Source organism: Urocampus carinirostris, chromosome 3, assembly GCF_059441175.1.
Source record: "Urocampus carinirostris isolate Australia breed hairy pipefish chromosome 3, RoL_Ucar_1.0, whole genome shotgun sequence".
Taxonomy (NCBI): Eukaryota; Metazoa; Chordata; class Actinopteri; order Syngnathiformes; family Syngnathidae; genus Urocampus; species Urocampus carinirostris.
Window position 1 is genome coordinate 48514090 of NC_142351.1, and position 13737 is coordinate 48527826.

General features: G+C 38.6%; 1 protein-coding gene across 3 annotated transcripts in view; it reads left to right on the forward strand.

The window, feature by feature from the left end:
* mib2 (MIB E3 ubiquitin protein ligase 2) overlaps positions 1-12749 on the forward strand; it is a 56405-nt gene extending 43656 nt beyond the window's left edge. For all 3 annotated transcript variants that reach the window (XM_088332154.1, XM_088332153.1, XM_088332155.1), the window contains 5 exons: positions 6-269; positions 7663-7841; positions 7926-8119; positions 8776-8841; positions 10533-12749. In XM_088332154.1, the coding sequence (XP_088188280.1) occupies positions 6-269; positions 7663-7841; positions 7926-8119; positions 8776-8841; positions 10533-10774 (945 nt within the window). In that variant the 3' untranslated portion in view covers positions 10775-12749. The remainder of the gene's footprint in view (positions 1-5; positions 270-7662; positions 7842-7925; positions 8120-8775; positions 8842-10532) is intronic.
* Positions 12750-13737: the final 988 nt, after the last annotated feature.

Sequence of the window (13737 nt, forward strand, 5' to 3'; positions counted from 1 at the left end):
CACAGGGACGCTGCGACATCAACATCCGCAACAATCGCAATCAGACGCCGCTGCAGTTAGCGGTAACGCAGGGCCACACTGACATGATCCATCTCCTAGTGGTCGAAGGTGCCGACGTGAACATGGAAGATGAGGATGGAGACACAGCCATGCACGTGGCCCTGTTGCGACCACAGCTGGCCAACATGACGCTTGGCCCTGCCGTGGGTAGCGGCAGTGGCGCTGAGGAGAGTGGCGACGGCTGCCCCCCAACGGGTCTCTACTGCAGGGTGAGTAACTGGGCCCGGGGTGGGCTAGCCTTTGAAGGGCCATCGTGTTCACAGTGTGTATGGCTGCTTTATGAAAGAGGCAAAATGTCAACAGTGGTACCTTTCCATACCAGCTTAATTTGTTCCAAGATAGCGCTTGCTCGAAATGCTTTAACAAGCAAATTTTCCTGAAATAATTAAAAACTAATTGGCCCGTTCACAACGTCCCAAAAAGATCAACAAGAACCCCAACTAATCATAAAACATCTTTCTGATTACTAAAAACACATTAAAATAGTACTGTATTTTCCAGACCATAAGTCTCTTCGGAGTATAAGTCGCACCTGCAAAAATAATGCATAACTAAGAAAAAAAACATATATAAGTCACACCTGGAGTATAAGTCGTATTCTGGGGGGAAATCCAACACTAAAAACATACATGACATCTTAAAAGACTATTTAAAATTAAAATAAAATAGATAAGCTGTGTGAGTGTTTGGTATACTAACTTATTGTATACTGGAGATCAAAATTTAAGTTCAACTTCCCCCCAAAAAAGCTTTTAAAACAATACCATCTCCACTGTTCCACAGTTAAATTACATTGTATTGTGTCTATATCATGGTACTACAGCACTTTTTTTTACACAAAATGACTAAAGGCTTTTCACCCCCCAATTTTTTTTTTCAGAAAACGCACTGATTAAAATTAGAGAACGATGACTTACGCATGGAAAAAAAATCTGAAGGTTGCAACAGTCAGCAATAAGTAAGAAGTGTACAGGCCTCTGCTGTGAATGACTTCAGCAAATCTGCAACCGCAGGATAGCACTAGTCCCTCTTACAGTTCTGGTGTGATTTTGGTCCATTATTCTTCCAGCCTCCTCCCCTGTTTGGTGATTGTAGCAGGTTTCTTGACCAAAACTTTGTAACCAATGATTTTCCAGAGGTTCTCTATTGGGTTGAGATCAGGACTCTGGGCAGGCCATGCCATTAATTCAACATTTTCACCTTCAAGAAGATTCTTTACATGGGAGGCACCTGAAAGTGTTCCCTAATTTTGATCAGTGCATTCTTGGCAAATACAGTTTTTTTGTTGAAATGCTACATCTATTTTGTCAAAACTTGTTGTAGTAGCATCGAATAGACACAACCAAATGCCCTCTAACTGTTGAGCAGTAAAGATGGTATCATTCCTAAACGATTATTACATTTTTTAAAGAGGTTTTCTAATTTTGATCTCCAGTTTAGAAGAATGAGTTAAAAACCTAAGTATACATGTTTTTTTTCCTTCCATGTGGATAGGCATATTAAGTATGTTAAGTGAAGATTACATTACAAATGACCATTTACGGTTCACCTGCTTTCTGAACTGGAGCCTTTTATTGGTTATTAGTTTGACCGTTTTTGATGTCATTTGATTTACAATGACCCAGCACTGGTGAGCTATTTTCAGAACAGGTCTGCGGGCACCACAGCTGTCTTAACGGGGCACGACATTGGAGACTGAGGTGCAAAAACAGCAGTAGTATTTTCATTCGATTTTGTGTATGTGAAATTGCATTTTGTACTTTGGTCACATTGCAGCTTTAGTCAAAACGTGAAGATGGGTAGGCTGTAAATAATCCTGGAAATAGTGAGTTTTGTAAATGCAACTATTTATAACAAGCATGGAAAAAATGGAGCCCTGAAGATTTCCTGTGGCTGCGTTCAGCAAGAAAACGATCACATTGCTCATCCCCGGGGGACTTTATGATTTCTGATGTCGAAAAGTTGGACAGAAACCACACTCAATCTGTGACTTCTAAAAGAGGTCTTGTGCTTTTTTCAATTCTCTGAGGCAATGGCAATAATAGTCACTCAACAGTTTCGTACAACATGACTACTTCTACGTTTTTTAAGCTCTTTTTCGTGTTGTCTATCGTTCAGGAAGAGTTTGCATTTTGTTGATTATCAATTAAAGTTTTGTGCTTGCCAGTAGCTGAATTTAATGTGCAGAGCTACAGGGTAGTTTTTAGATTGCCCTTTATTATGAAAGCGAGTGTGAATGGTTGTGTGCTGCAACTGACTGCACAGTCGAAGCAAAATCCTTCTCTTCCCCAATGTCAACTTACAAACTATTTTGGAATGAGAAAATGGACGGATGGAAGCTTTGTCTGCCGGCCAGGCCTGCCAGGCCCCTAGTTACGATGACCTTAGTGTTCGCTTTGTGCCTCAAATTCTTTACTTGAAATATTTCCACATGAGTTGGTGTGGATGTCCTTGTAACAATGCAGAGCGCCCTTTCTAGCCTACAATAGCGCTCACATTGCAGCACAGTTCAGCATCCTGGCCGCAAGCCAAAACTGCTCACACATACAAGATAGAAAGCACTTCTATTTTCAATCCTCGGGTTTACCTGTGAAGCCTTTGGAGTGAGTCCAGATTTATTTTTAATACAAATTGTAATTACTAAAACGTGCAGACACTGCAGTACAGTGATTCTCAACTCGTCTGACTAGTTGACCCACCCTTCCACCTTAATCACAAACCCCGATCCAAATCAAGAAAGAAAATCCACTCTATTGAATGAGAAGTTTTACCTTTTTCCTGGAGAAAGTAAAATATACTTTCTTTCTTTTTAATTTTTCTTTTTTTAAAAATACCAGAAAACAACGACGACAGGTGATATTCCCTTTATTTCTTACCAACTCATAGTCGTAAAAAACACTTCATGGTAAAGAAATGGCCTGCATTTATGTAGCGATATTCAAGTCACTGAAGACTTCACGAAGCGCTTTACAAAGTGCTTCACACTCATTCATTCACACACACACACACACACACACACACACTCGCATTTATACACAGATAGCGGTGTCGGCCATGCAAGGCTCCAACCTGATTATCGGGGGCAACAACAGTAATTAAATTAAGAACTACTAATAAAAACATGTGTTTGGGGGGAAATTTTGTTCCCTTTGTCTCTTTATACAAAGTACTACTACAGAAATATTACAAATTTACTACAAAACAATCTGAGCTGCAGAAGATGAAAACCTTCAAATGATAAGGATTCCAGCTTACCGTGTTCACTGCCATGTTGTGGGGTTCGTATGTCTTAAGGTAGTGGTTTAACTAATTTTTGGAGCGCTTGTACATTATTGATTTAAATAAAACACCAAAATATGTGTACCAGTAATACACAAAAATCTGCATTCTAATAATAAACTGTAAGTTAAGACATTTGCAATTATTTGCCATAACTTGAGCCTCACCATAATTAGCTGCAATCTGCTACAGGTACCCGAAAAACAAAAAGCTAGCAAAAGAAAATATACATATATATAGAAAATATGATAGTCAAGTCACATTTGTTTGTATAGCCCTTAATCACAAAGTGTCACAAACGACTGCACAGGCCACATTTGCACCATATCCTGATCTGAAACCTGCATAAGGGCAAGGAAATATATAATGTAAGATAACATATATGATATATACATCATATATCTCATATATGTGTGTATGTATATGTATATCTCATCTCATCTCATCAGCTGCACCGATTATCCTCAGTAGGGTCGCGGGGGTGCTGGAGCCCATCCCAGCAATCATCGGGCAGTGGGCAGGGGACACCCTGAACTGGTTGCCAGCCAATCGCAGGGCACACGGGGACAGACAACTCATTCGCTCATTCACACCTAGGGACAATTTGGACCGGCCAATTCACCTGGAATGCATGTCTTTGGAATGTGGGAGGAAACCGGAGTGCCCGGAGGAAACCCACGCAAGCACGGGGAGAACATACAAACTCCGCACAGTAAGGTCGGGAGCTGGATTTGAACCCACGCAGGAGGTTCCCACAACCTCAGAACTGTGCCGCACACGCGCTAACCACTGCGCCGCCGTGCTGGTATATGTATATATATATATATATATATATATATATATATATATATATATATATTTTTTTTTTTTTTTTTTTTTGTCGCACTCTTGTCCCCTGTGTCCCTTTATGTAAACTCCCCATAAAATTTATTTTTTCTGAAGCATTAATGTGTACTGCATTCAAGGCCATTTAAATATATTTTAAATATATTGTTCTGTACTTTTTCAATTATGTATTTTATTTCTCAAGATATTATCAAATTCCATGCAAAAAATAAATCTGAGCTAGTCATTGTGCATTCTGAGTTTTGCAATGCATGTTATTAAATTTAGTGCCTAAAAACAAAGACCTTATGATTGTTTGCTTTGTTTCAGGACAAATTTGATTAAATGAATCTTTTTATCAACAAATTAAATTAAATGCAACATCTACATGTAGATATTAGATGTATAGTCATAGGTGCAAATGAGAAGGATTGGATGGGTCTACTTTACCTTTTTTCCCTTGTATATTGCAGATGTATTAGATTCAAATTGCAGATATAAAAAATTAAAATTTTCTTTAACCAGGCCAAATGTTTTAACCCAAAGCAGCACTAGACTGAAAAACTTTGCCCATCGCCTAAAACATGAAAATTCTTCTTCCCTCAGAAAATGGAAGCTGTTTTAGAGCGTCTTGCTGTCAGCCCCAAGTGTACGCAAATCGTCATAAAATAATGTGTTTGTTTTCTGGGGTTTTTTTTTTTTTTCAATTATTATTTTTTTTAAATTCTCCTACTTTTTTTTTAAAGACAGTTTTTACATTTTTTAAATACTGCTGCTCTACAGTAACAAATCCATCTGAGATCTTTACTCTTACTAAATCCAGAAAAGTCGGCCTTGGATGTGCTTGATTAACCATTGAAACGCTATCCAGTTGTTGACAAAGCTCTAGTGCAGGGGTCGGGAATGTATGGCTCGCAATGTACTCTTTCCATGAGTACATCTGGTTGCGAGATCAAATTAGGGCTGTGGAAATCTTCCCAACTTAAGTGTATGTGAAGCCGAAGCAGCACAATGTGATGATACAGTGGTACCTCTACTTACGAATTTTGTTTATTCTAGGAGTAGCTTCATAACCTAAAAACTTTGTGAGTAAAGACGCATTTTGAATGTTTGAATTGCGCTAGTCCGTTCCAAGACCCGCAAAAGTACTGATCCAATGACGTCTGCTTTTACCGGATTTTTACAATCCGTCAGAAATGTGATGGTAATGAAAATAATCAAAAATACTGCAAAAGAAAAGGATATGGATGTGAGAATTTTACAAAAGAACTTTCCTCGCATCTAGCTTTTGTGACAAAAATGACGGCCATGATGGTATGATAGTTAATGTATGTTTGCCTAATATTCAAATCAATGTTGTTGTTGTTGTTGTTTTTTTTTACTAAATAACATTTTTTTTGAACCACTAGAAGCAGCTAAATATTGCACACTGTAATTTTAAATCCGGGATGTCAAACCCAGTTTGGGTCTGGGGCCAAACCAACACTCTGCTCTCAGTCAAACAATGTAAACCCAATTGTTTTGCCTCCATCAGTAACTTACCCTACATAATATGGGAAAAGGATTTTCATGTTTGGCATTGAATGTGTTTCACTGCTTTACAACTGAGTTGAGTGAATGTAGTTTTACACCTGAACCAACTCACCACACTGTACAGACTCAACACTGGCCTGAGAGCATTTGTCTAAAAAACACATTTTGGCAAAAATGAACTAAAAGACTTGCTTCTTTTTATGACATACAGTGGTACCTCTACTTATGAATGTAATTTGCTCCAGCAGTGACGTACAATGAAACTATTGTAAATTGAAACACGGTTCATAACTGAAATAAATTGAATTAATCTGTTCTAAGGTCATCAAAAGCAACCAAACCCCCATTAAATCAACTGTAATTGCCCTGTAGGTACACTAATGTCCAGTCAATGTTCATAAATGTATATCACATAGTAGAAATAAAACTAGAAATAATGCTAAAGAACCGCAAAAGATGAAGTTACTGTTAAGTACAAATCTTTTGTTAGCCAAGAACAAAACGAGTAAATAAAAATGATAAAATTAAAGTCTGCTAAAGTCTGTTTTGCTTTTCCACTCACTGTGCCAGTTCAGTCACTGGACGCATAAAACAATGATCCAGTAACAATCCACCTGTTGTTTTTTCTGTCTAGATCTCAGAATGTTTTTAAAATGTTCAATAGTTTCCATCAAACATCTCCATTGACCATCCGCCTCTGGCTTTATTGTGATAAACGCCTGCAGTTTTCTCCAGCAGGGAAACACTTTCTTAAAGATGGTGTGTGTAACTTCAAAATATTCTACTTGCTAATGCCATCTTCTGACTGAAGTATTCATTGCAGCCTGTGTCAAGCTTGTCTGTGTGCCGCGTGCCCGTACGTGTCTCTCTAGACGCACTTGAATACCATTTTCATCCTCAAAGAAAGAAAAACCTCTGGCACACACACGAAATCACTCTCCTCCCTCGTTTTACCTTGCCTCCTTTCTTCCAACATAATGTGCCCCGTGGCCGAAACACTGATGTTAAAAGTACAATAAATGGTAGGCGTTTTTGAAAAAAATATACATGCAGGCTCTCTGAACTCAGTTGGACATTGTTAATACATACTTAATAGAGGAAAATGTTTAATTGTAATCTTTTTAAGGATACCTCAAACTACACACAAAGGCGTCCCCAGCTGGTCCTTTAGTAAACCCCCAGATCGTTCAGGCCTTCTTGCATACAAAAGCATACGTGATTGTGTCCTCCGAGCTCTTTTTCTGGTATCCTTAGAAGTTTTGCCATATCTTCATTTATCGCCGTCGTCCTCATTGATAAAATGGTGGTACCCGTCTCCACCGTTGTAGACATGCTTCGTCCTTATTCCCCCGCCAAATCTGAACTTTACTCCCACTTTCATATTTTGCTACGATATTTCGCTTCTTCTCGACAATGAGTGGAGCCCTGGCTCTCCTTCTGTTAGTAGGACCCATGGCTGGAAATTAAATACTGTACTGTACGTAATGTAATCAATGTGCACTGGCAAAAATGAAAGGAAATGAACTAGTGGCTGCAACCAACAAATTAACGGACTAAACGATTTGGCAATTTAATGCAGGGGGGTTGCAAGGGTCTTACCTCGCTGATAAACCACGCAGGACACTGTTGTCGGTACCTGCGTGAACGTTTAATGGTTGCGTCAATGACTTTGGATCCTGCAAAACCGATCGTATAACAAGGAAGATTTTAGTCAGACGTGAATTCTGGATAACGATTAGATCATCCAACGGGCTGTATCCGGCCCGTGGGGAATAAGTTTGGCATAAAGCCTTAGATTCTATTTTCAGTTAGAAAACTTAAACACGTAAACCTGTTAGTTCCTCTCTTATCTTTTGGTGTCTTTTTTTTCAGCATGACTGTTCATCAGCCAATTTCACACAAGAATGTCTTGAGGGTTTTATCCCTTTCCCATGCTCTCTTTTGCTTTATCACATGTCCTCACAGCTCAAGGCTTCAGGCCTCCTCGGGAATACTGAGCTCAATGTTGGGTTAGGCATCGCTTGCTTCCTGGCGCAGGAGGGGGCCGACATCAGCTACGCCAACCACAAGGGGAAGAACCCTCTTGACCTGGTGGCAGACAGCGCCATGCTGCAACTCATCAAAAGCTTCTCTGAGAAGTTCAGGTTGAAAAATTACAAGACACAAATACGTATAACGCACAAGGTCAGTTGACTGCGTTACAAACGGCGTGGGTCTTCACCTTTCAGATTGCAACGCCTGCAATCCATATCTTGTGGCCAAGGCCCGAGCGCGGCTAACCTGCGGCGTGTTCACACGACTCCCAACACCATGACAAATCTGGTTCTTCCTACGCTACCGGGTCCCAGTGAATGCCTGATCTGTTCGGAACTGGCGCTGCTGGTTCTCTTCTGCCCCTGCCAGCATAGTGTGGCCTGTGAGGGTGAGTTCAGGTTTCTGACATTGAAAATCTACACAATCAATGATTTCAGTTATAACAACAATTATTTGTTAATAGTGTTAATGGTATTAGTTCCAAAGTACCATATTTTCCGCACTAAAAAACGCATTGGGATTATATGGCGCACCCCCTAAAGTCTTTTGTGATTTTTTTTTTTTTCCCCATCTATAAGGCACATGGAATTAAAACCTTAAGGGCTTAAACTGAAAAAAAAAAAAACTATTAAAGAGTGTAACATTAGCGCATATCACTGATCACAATTGCATAGCATTGGATACAAAAGGAAATCACTAGACCAGTAAGGATACAGACAACATTAGGACTTATATCATCATCAAACTATTTTCAGTCACAGTACCAAATTGTACCAAAATCAGCATTATTAAAATGATAAAAGGCTTGCAATAGTTCTGTTGATTTTATTTGCAGCAAAATTATGCAAAACATTGTTAGCCATGTTTAGCACTACTTTACCACACCTTACCTGTTCTATCAGAACACAGATGTTTTTAAATTCATGGTTTGCTCCCTCAAAATTTTGTTTGCATGTCAAATACATAGTTTTTAATACCATACAACAAGCCTATGACAATTCTTAAACTTTCATTTGGGGCATATTGTGTCCGGTCTTTCTGCAGAGTGCGCCCATCGAATGAAGAAATGCATTAAATGCCAAGTCACAATTACCAAGAAAATTCGACAAGGTAAGCCAACACAATCACGCTTTAGTATACCCATACTATCCCTTATCGTAAGTTATTTATTTATTCATTTACAAATCATTGACCAAGCTGACATTTTAGAAAAAAACTTACTTTGTTAGCAGAATGTAATGTCAATGGTTAAAGGATTAGTCTGACCCTTTTTGGAGCGTCTTCTGAAAAGTGGTTGTTTTAGAGGTGAAAGAAACTATTTTCGGTGTACAACTAATCCTTTTTATTATGATCATAATCTATTGATCACTATGTCAATTAATCAGTAAATTATTTGTAAAGGGAAAACGTTCTAATTTATTTTAATTCAAAAGCAATATAATTAATAAGCCTTGTAGATAATGCATGCATCTGAGTGAATTATAATTCAGGCGATCATTTCCAGGAGTGGGCACTTCCATTAGAATATCTGTCTGTCATTGAGGGGTGTGCAGATAAATCAAGAATATTGAATGTTCTTGGCCTGATCTTGACTTGTCGCTGGACATTTACGCACAAGCTGTCAAAAGCCATAATTAGACCTAAATAATTTATGAACACAAACTCTTTTCATTATCTGCACGGATTATCCTCAGTAGGGTCGTGGGGGTGCTGGAGCCCATCCCAGCTGTATTTGGGCAGTGAGCAAGGGACACCCTGAACCGGTTGCCAGCCAAGTTGCAGGGCACAGTCGCATGAACACATCAAATAATTATAATTCCTATTAAGAATTTATTTTCAAAATCACTCAATGATATGTTGCTGTTCTTCATTTGCATATCGAGTAGGGCTGCAAAAAAAATGATAACAGTAAAAGGTGAGAATGAATTCCATTGTTGACTATTGTTGGCGGTCACGTTTTTCCAACAAAGTGATGATTATGATCTCTGCTGAGAGTTGCTCATGCGCAATAGTCTCTGTGTCAAGTGGTAACATAAATACATGACTACTTCTATATCAAATACGCCTACTAAAACTTCTAAAGTTTAGAAGCATTATAGATGAGAAACGGCGAATTAAAAAAAAAAAAACGACTAGCAAACTTTGCAAAGCAGACCTTGCTTATCATGGCAGTACCTCGGTGTTGCATGAACCTTTAAAAAGAGTTGAACATAACGTCTGACTCGCCTCGGTAAGATTCAAGTCACATTTAAACCAATATGGTTTTGATGACATGTACTGTACATTTTAGATATATATATTCTACTATAAAACCGGGCTTCACCGTTATGCCAGTCCAAAGTCTGTTTGATTTGAAACTGTTGAGAACCGTTAAGTTCTTTGGTTACAGGCTTTACAGTTGACAACTGAATTTATTTCACAAAATGCACATATTTGTTTAATTTAAGACAAAGTTTTTTTTAATCAAATTATTCATCTAATCATTTTAATAGCCAGTGAATGGTCAACGATTAAAATAGTCGTTAGTTGCTGCCCGAATATCCAGAGGTGGCCCTTTCATGATAGTAACTTACTTTTATAAATCAGGAGCTGCTTTACTTGGAACTAGTTGTGGCTGAATCCAAACTGCGTTTGGGTTTTTACTTTCTGGACCAGAAACTCCCATCTTTTTATATGACCATCATTGTCTTGGGAAAACTTGAAAAATGTTATGTTTTTGTGTCTGGTAGAAGAGAGCAACCACAACACGCCATACAAGGTTCTATGGTGTACATTTTCTTCTTTGCCGCTTTTCCCCTCAGACCAAACCGAGGTGGACTGCAGCCCCGGTACCGAGAACTCCGAGCAGCACAACTTGTTGGAGCAGCTGCAGTCTCGCTACCGGCAGATGGAGGAACGCATCACTTGCCCCATCTGCATCGACAACCAAATCAAATTGGTCTTTCAGTGCGGACACGCCTCCTGCATCGACTGCAGCGCCGTGCTCAAAGCTTGCCCCATCTGCCGGCAGACCATCCGTGAACGTATTCAGCTCTTCGTCTGAGCGTCCCTCCCGCTCATCAACCTCTGCCTTGACATAAAGGCTCGTGGACTTCTTGTACATTGCGGAAAAGCATCCCATTACCATCCCACCTGATCATTTGTCTAGATGTCGCTGCTTTTACTTGGACGTTTGTTACCCGTCATGCTCTCTGGCTGAGCCTCCGTTCTGTTTACAAAGCCTTACAGAATGAGGTCTCCACCACCCTAGAATCAGTCCTGTGAATTCTATTTTGCTTTCTTTTGGATTTTGGAATCATAATCAGTATTAGTCTCCACAGTGGGTGCCCTATATAGTCCCCAACCACTCGCTTGTATGCAAGGGGCAAATACACACTATACAGTATATGCATGGGTATATGCATATTTGTGACACAACTGAGTGATTCGTCATTGTTGTGCTTTTTTAATTTCTTTGTAAAGTATTTATGTGTGAAAGGTGGTATTACTCGGTAATGTCTTCTGTATTTGCTTGGAGGGGAGTGAAAAAGTGTTTTTTTTATTCTACTGTAATACACCCCAAGCCTATGTCCTCTTACTCAGGGTATCTTTCACAAAAAAAGCACTTGTGAGATCCATAAAAAGGTCTAAAGTTGCCGCGTCACATGATGTGTTTTCATCACTGTTGTCATGAGGGAAATGAATGTTGGACGTGGTCCTATTTAATGGAAAGAAAAAGAAGCTCCTGACATGCAGCTGGCTACACTGTCTGTCTATTTATCCCCTAACAGGGAGTATCTTTTTGTTTGTTTACGTCTCTCAACCAAGCAGGAGGGTGTATATGTTGTGTGTGAATGTGTGAGCGATTCCAAACGAAGACTGACATTGTTACAAGGGGTGTCTCGATATCAGCCCAGGTAAAAAATAAAACTGATTTCATATTGGCTTTAATCCGAAATTTCCACCAGTAGTGTTCAGGCAAAAGCAGTTTTTAGCAGTTTCTGATACCATGTTATCAAAATAACATTACATCTGAAGGTTATTGGCTCTGTATAAACCAAAACATATTAAACAATATCAACCAGAATCGACTTAAGGACCCATAATCATCTAAATTTAAACTGTTGTGAGTTTGCATTTGAGAGAACAAATTACAAAAAACGATGCTGTGTATAATACCTACTGATATAGTATTAGATAATGGTGATAATTCAAGTATTTTGAACAACACACCAAGTTGCAATTTTAGTATCGCATCACAAAAGAAAGGGTTGTATCGGGACACTCTTAAATTTTACACAGTTTACCTTCCTGCTGAAGTCCTTTCACAAAAAAAAAAAACATTTTCCCTCCTGGCGCTCTGGATTGTACTCCCCAGCCTCTTTCTGCTGTCTTGATGTTTTTCTTGAAGGGCTTCTGTCTATAAAAGAAAAGTTTTGATTATATTCAATTGAAAGGCTTTTAAATGATGTTTGGCTTCATTCAATTTCCTTTTTTGGGGAGAGCCAACGTTTAAATTTGTACATTATGAATGTCGAGGTAGAGATGACTCCACCTCTCGTTTTATTTTCATTTTATTTTTCACGTTCAAGGAAAAATAATCGGGCTCAAGCTGCAAAGTCTGAGGTGTGTCAGGCTTCAGGTTTACTTTGAACAACATCGGTGCCAAAAATCCCACGAGGGCATGCGCGGGCATTGCACAGCGAGCGAGGGTTCAAAGCTGTCGTAATCCAACATTTTCCACTGCTGTTATTTTGAAGTCCCAAATCTAGAGTTCTATGAGCATGCTCAGTTGCTGGAGAGGAAAACATTGTTTTTTCTCATTTTACTTTTCCAAACCTTCCCTCGATGAAGGTGACTGTGATTAGCGGTAATCATTTGATAATAAACGACTAAACGGTAAATGTTACTTTTGGTGGTTGTACAGTTCAGCTCTCGGAGTCTGATGTTGGCCTTACTGTCTATTCCTCTGGTAATGTTTTTCTCAGTTTCTGTACAAAAATATTTTGCAATAAACATGGAACACTTTTCTAAGGACACCCTGCCTTGAGAACGCATTTATTTAAGATAGATGCCGTCTCATTCGGATACCATGAACTAAATTGTTTGCTTGCTCTCTGAATTCCGAGATAATACAAAATGTTTGATTTGTTTGTTTGTGTGATTAACTCTGTTATTGCTACAAAATTACCTAACATAGTGGGCTGCTTATGAATGCAGTGATACACTAAATGTTAGGGGTGGGCGATACTTTGAATTTTAGTTTCAATCTGATCCAAGTATATACAGTTCATGGTCGCATCAATCAATGATGATCCATTCTGATACGTTCTGTTTGGAAATGTCACGTTCATTGGATAGTTTAACCCTCCGTGATTTGGTTTACATTTCCAATAAACGCAGCACAAATGTTTTAGGAAATAAAAAAAGTTCATTTTATTAAATGACTACAATTTAAACATTTACAATAGAAAATAAACACATTTATATTACAACTCTTTCAGAACAAAAGCCAAGAGAGGCAAATAAAAAAAGTAGCATTGTAACAGAATTCCAAAAATAACTCGGCTATAACATCCAGTGCACAATATTTGGAAAATAAAGCCAGGGAGTGCAAATGGTGTAAAATACACAATCTAAAAACCCTAAAAAATATATTTAAAAAAAAAAAAAAAAAAAAAAAAAAAAAAAAAACCTTCAACAGAGCAGAGCAATAACCTAGATAGATTAACCAAAATATCAGCAAAGTAGCAAAAATCCAGTTTGGCTCTTGCCAAAGTGAAAAAGCATTTACATGTTTTTTGTTCAGGAACAGTAACATGTTTACAGTTTTGGTTTCAATTCATTGCTCTTTGAGGGGTGAACTTTTTTATGCATTAATGTCAATTTATCAAGGTAGCGCACCACTTAACACAAATGACACTTGGTGTTGACCTTTTCTGTTGTTAAAAATGAAATTAAATGAAATGATCTGCATTTATATAGCGCTTTTCAAGTCAAGACTTCCCAAAGCGCTTTACAGTGTGC